Source organism: Cryptomeria japonica, chromosome 11 (assembly GCF_030272615.1).
Source record: "Cryptomeria japonica chromosome 11, Sugi_1.0, whole genome shotgun sequence".
NCBI classification, from domain to species: domain Eukaryota; kingdom Viridiplantae; phylum Streptophyta; class Pinopsida; order Cupressales; family Cupressaceae; genus Cryptomeria; species Cryptomeria japonica.
The window spans coordinates 593,764,506-593,770,423 of record NC_081415.1 but is presented as its reverse complement, the minus strand read 5'-3'; the positions used below and the strand labels follow the sequence as shown (position 1 = coordinate 593,770,423).

Here is a 5,918-nt window from a genome sequence, read left to right as displayed (position 1 = left end):
CCTCTTCACCCCTCTACCTCTACATGTATGTCTCATTAGACACCTCTCTCTACCCCGCTCTATTTATCTTATCCCTCTCTCACCTCTCTATTTGTCCCTTGTCTTGTTATCCACCCCTTCTCCCTCCCCTCTCTAGGATGCCCCCTCCGTTTCTTCCTCTTTCTCCCTCTATCTACCCCTTCCCCCTTAAATCCACATCTCTCTACCCCTTCCTCCCAAAACCACCATCTGTGTGTGTGTGTGTGTGTGTGTGTGTGTGTGTGTGTGTGTGTCTACTCCCTCATTTTTTCTATCCCTCCACGGGGGCTTGACTTAGTGAACCTAGGTTATAGCACGTGTGTTCATGGCATACTAAAGATTCCCCCTATTTTGAAAAAATATTGCCCTAAATTCCTTTTTTGTCACCCCCCCCCCAATACAAAGCTTGAATTAAAAGCCCCCTAGTTTTGCTAGATATTGTTATTTTTCATAGCTCAAATTTAAAAACCCCTTATTTTCACCAATAAACAATATATTGTATCCTCATTTTTGGGATATTAAACCCCCCAATATGAATGCACGTGATATAATATTGGCTCGCCAATGATGCCCCCATGCATCCCTCTCCCAACCCCCCTCTCTCTCTCTCTCTCTCTCTCTCTCTCTCTCCTCTCTCTAGGTTTCTTTTTCCCTCCTTTTACACCTCTCTACCTCTCCATCCATATCTCATTACCCACCTCTCTCTATCCCCCACTATCTATCTCACCTTTCTTTCCATATAGTTTTCTCACCTCTGTTTCCCCTCTAGGTCTCTAACCTATATATTTGTCCCCTCTCAAGTTATATCCCCCACTCTCCATCTCTTTCCTCTCCCTTACACCTATCCTTTTATGAATTCTCTCCTTGTATTCTCCCTCTCTACTCACCTCTCTATCTCCTCAAGTTACCTAGGTCTCTTACTCCCTCCATTTCTACCTCTCCATCCAACCCCTCTTACTCTCTTTGTTCTTCTATCTCTCCACTTCCAAGGGACGTGTAAATGTATATAGAAAATAAATAGAAAATTAATATTAGTTATTTAAGATGGCAAATTAAATAAATTATTTAATTTGAGAGGGAATTGTTAACTAATTAAATATTTTTTCAAAATTATTTAATTAGAGAGGGAAATTAATTAAATAATAAAATTATTTAATTAATATTAGGATTAAAATAAATAAATTAATTGAATTAAAAAATTTAATTAATTAAGGATAGAAAATATTGTTTGTTCTTAGTTTAGGATTTTGTATATATGGCAATAATCTAGCCTAGAGCAATATGGCTCGGAGGACTTTGCAATTATGTAACTCTCTTTTTAATCTCAATATATCTTCACAACCCTTCAACATTTTTTAAATTTTGGAATTGAATTTCGCATGTGGATCTCAACTTTCATATAAAATCTTGAAATTTGATAATTTTCATATATGTTATTTGTTCGTCTTGATACCTTAGTTTATATCTGGTATTAAGAGACATCAATGGGGATTTTTTTTAATAATGATTTGTTCTCTTTTAGTCAAATCACTAAGATATCAATTTAACATCTTTTTCAAAATAATTGAAATCAATAAACAATCATGCAATATGATCTTAAAATTGACACAAGTGAATGATGCAATATTGATGCTTTAATTACACTTTGTATGTGGCAATACAAATATTAACAAAAGCTCATGATTAATATTCAAGTTCTAGATACTTTCAAATGATTTAAGTTTAGTCCTTTTAAATAAAAATTCAAAATGGTAGAAATGAAGCATTTCACTATTAAGTTGTACACAACAATCAATTAGAAGGGGGTTGGTTACTTTTATAAATTGTGAAATTGACTTGGACTAATTCCACAAACTATGGATTTAGACCTAAATGAAAGATGGGTAAAACCAGGATAAGGACCAATCATATAGGCATTTTAACTCATCTGCATGTGCCTATTGATCTTCTAGAGCCTCAAAGTAGTTAACAATGACTTTTTGCAAGTCATATATGAGATATTATCATTTAGAGCATGAAAACAACAAAGATGTTTTTCACAACTCCACACAATTCTAGCCTCTATATTTGAATCTACACAAAGAATGTAATTAACAAAATCAAAATGGATGATAATCTATCATGTCATTTTAATAGATAAATGTTATCAACATGGGTTGTGTCATTCAAGCTTAAAACATATGATTAATATTGTCGCCACATAAAATCTAACCTTCATAAACATAATTTATATATTATAATTATTTTTATTCTTATCTTTATTTAATTCTTTTAAATAAATTATTTCTATTTAACATAAGTCTATTTTACTCCCACCTGTTCTTAAAATTGAATGGTTCTAAATAAATCCATTAGAAATAAAATCTTATATACTTGTTAATATGTAAGGTTTGAATAACATAAAAAAAGAGATTGAGACTCTGTCCCAAAGAAATTTGAAAAATTGAACACCCTCAATCCTTTTTTTATTAACTGAAAAGATTTCAACCTAAAATTTGTCCTCTCCTATTAAATAACTAAATAATTATATAAATCTACTATAACACCCATCAAATAAAAAATAAATATAATTTAATATAAATAAAATATAACATTAATTACATTCTCATTAATTACATTCTCATTAAGGTAAACCATCCAACTTCCTAAATTCTATAAAGTAGGCATGACCCCAGACGCTATTCGTCCTTTTGAGGGTTCCTTCCAGATGGGGTCGCCATTTTGGAAAGTCAACTTCAATTAATTAACAACCTGCGAAATGAGAAAGGCCACGTTGTGGTTTAACTCTGTTAAACATGGTTTGCATAATTTTGAAAAGCTCATAGAAATAAAGCTAATTGTTACTTTGAAAAAAAATGTATACGAAGGCACCCAGAAACTTGTAAATAGGGATTGTGCGCAATCTTCCACATTATTTCTTTACTTGTATGCTTCTATATTATTGAAGCTTTAATTATTCTTTTGCCTGTCCATGTCAGAAGCTACTGAGGCAGTATTTGCTACAATCTAAAGATGAAATGGCTCATCTTCCTTGAAACAGGTTTTATGTCTGTTCCGTGAGAATTAAATCCGACAAATCTCACTCTGCTTGCAGTTCTCTAATGATCTGCATAGATCTCTAATTGCAGAACTTTTGAAGGATTGGCCCCATGTTTTGCCAGGCTTTCTCTGCAAATTGCACGTTCCAGTAATGGTACATATTTTCTATATACTCGTCCATGTCTTTATTATGGATCCTACGGTTTTTTTAAGTAAACCATATCTGAAGTACTGAATAATATCTGGTTGTTAGGATTGTCCTGTCCCGCAAGGAAGATATGAATATCATTGAATTTGGTGAGAAAGATCTATGCATGGAAAACTCATGTCAAAATACCCAACTTCAATCTCCTTATATTATTCATTATGGGGATAATGAAACAACAGGTTTTCCTAGTCCCCATATTCCATCATTGGTTCATTCTTCAATGGTGCAACACAACCATTCTAAAATCTTGCCTAGGGTTTCCACTAGAGGGCTTATAAACAGTAAGGCAGGGAATGTCAATGCCAAACAAATGCACAAGATTATTGAAAGGCAGAGGCGGTTTGACATGACAGCAAGGTTTTCTGTATTGAGATCTTTACTTCCAGAAGAATATATTCCGGTAAGAAAATTTCTTGTTTTGTTTGTTTAGAATTTTGGGCAAATTTGGTTGATCGCTTTTAGGTCATATTTAGGTTAACATACAGTAGAAACGTGTTGTTCAGGGAAGACGTTCATTATCAGATCAAGTCGAAGAAGCTGCTGATTACATTAAGCATCTACAGGAACATGTAAATGAGCTTGCCAAGAGAAGAGAAGACATGAGAATTTTGCCCATTTCTAATTGTAATGAGAAAAATTGCAAGGTTTTTCCGTCTATTGGTGGATCACGATCCTTTCCATCTGTGAAAATAATGGCTATTGGTTCAGGTATTGAAATCACAACAAGCTCGTTAAAATGTCAAGTTGTCTTGTCTGATATTCTCCTTGCACTGGAAAATGAGGGGCTTGAAGTAGTTAGTGCCATTGCCTGCACCACAGAGGACAAAATATTTCATACCTTATATACCAAGGTCTATTGATTTTGTGTCTTTTTAACGCTGTTTCTTCTATTGATCTAAACTAAGGTTAATCTTTATCTGATTTCTTTAGAGAAACTATTCACAACTTATAATTTGTGACTTATATGAGGCATTGATCAGTTAGAATTCTTCACATTTTGTTTTGACTATGAAGAAGCCACTAAATCTACAACGTTTTAGCTGCATTGCAGGCTTCAGATCCTGAACGTTTTGACATGACAAATCTTCATCAGAAGCTCTGCCGTCTGCTCAAGCAAATCTAACTGGTGATAGGTCAGGATGTTTCAAGTATAAATTTCATCTTTATTTAAGCCTGCTTTGTTATCTGATGTAGAGAAACCGGCATTATTATCCTGTAACGTATAGAGGCTAATGATCAATCACCATAATAAATGCCATTTAAATATGACTTTGTAGACTTGGATAGGGCAAAAATCAAATTGAAATCGAACGAAGAATTTATATTCCCTAATAGGCCAGTGATGCTAGAGCTTTGTCTGTGAAAAAATACAAATATGAGGAATAGATTAGAAGTAACTGGTGCTGATCAAGTAATTGTATGATGGGAAGAGGCTTGTTTAAAAGATCCTTCCTATTATGTAGTTAATCTATTCTGCATACAAACAATTTTCTATCCTTAGTTTTTGATATTATTGGCAAAGACTACAAACTTGATGTAAATTTGAGTGATGAGGGAAATTATGTAGGCTGGGATGTAAACATGAATGATAAGGGAAAAGTATGTAGGCTGGGATCTTAATATGAGTGATGAGGGAAAAGTATGTTTCTGAAAAAGTGTGGAAAGATTGAACTCGAAATATATGCATGCTATTGAACAGGAAGATTATAAATTCCAAGGCCAGACTCTAAAACCATCCCTGATACTCATGAAATGGTTAGGAAGTAAACAATGTTCAAAGTTTTGTTCATAATTGTTTTTTGCATGGCAAATGATCATCATAAAATTAACAACACTAAAATGTTTGGAGTTATAATTTTTCTTTTTCTTCTCTTTCAAATAGATACAAAGAGGGGGGAATAGAGTGCATCCTAGTAGTAAACTGTTAGGGATACTTTGAATGTCATATCGAAGTCATGTAAGTCTATTTATTCATTTCATAGTAAATTAGATTTTTTCTATCAATGATAGTTGAATGTAACTTGATGTAAGTCTATTTATTCATTTCATAATAAATTAGTTTTTTTCTATCAATGATAGTTGAATGTAACTTGATATAAAAGATCTATGAGAGAATTTAGATGGTAGTAATGCTATTCCAATGGATTTTTAGAGAGCTCATGTCCTTTCTGTTTCCAAATTAGAGCTGATAATCAACTTATTGTTATCAAAGTTCTTAATTACTTGTGACAATCCCAAACATATTGCATTAGCTTAAGTATATACTCTTATCTCTTAAGTGTCTATATCATACAATAGATTTGCAAACATATTGGCATACCATAATGAATTAGAAAAATGCAAGAGACCATGACAAATAACATCTCTTATCTCCCACACAATGCGTGTATAGCCATGTATATTGTGTTTATAAGAATGGGTGTAAGCTGGCTTATGAGATCAGGGAATCTCCTTTCTGATGAGCCAACTTCTCTATCAGATGATTTTTGTTCATTAATTTAGCCTCGACCCAAAAGTTGGGACTTACAACAATATGCATTCTCTACTTTATTCCCATTTTTCCTTTTCTTCATATTCGACACCATTATTTTCACTTTTAAATTAAAGAGAGACACGTTGAGTTGCAAGTGGGTTCTTATATTTTGCTGTTTAT

General features: G+C 33.2%; 1 protein-coding gene across 2 annotated transcripts; it reads left to right on the top strand.

Annotated features, from left to right (window-relative positions):
- The first annotated feature begins 2,959 nt into the window (after nucleotides 1-2,959).
- On the top strand, nucleotides 2,960-4,962 carry LOC131076315 (transcription factor bHLH55-like). Of its 2 annotated transcripts, XM_058013443.1 has the most exons (4): nucleotides 2,960-3,211; nucleotides 3,311-3,665; nucleotides 3,769-3,973; nucleotides 4,317-4,962. In XM_058013443.1, the coding sequence occupies exons 2-4, from the start codon at nucleotides 3,336-3,338 to the stop codon at nucleotides 4,328-4,330; spliced, it is 549 nt and encodes a 182-aa protein (XP_057869426.1). In that variant the 5' UTR covers nucleotides 2,960-3,211; nucleotides 3,311-3,335; the 3' UTR covers nucleotides 4,331-4,962. The 2 variants fall into 2 exon arrangements, with proteins under 2 accessions (XP_057869426.1, XP_057869425.1); XM_058013442.1 differs by having other exon boundaries at nucleotides 2,960-3,665.
- The last annotated feature ends 956 nt before the right edge of the window (nucleotides 4,963-5,918 follow it).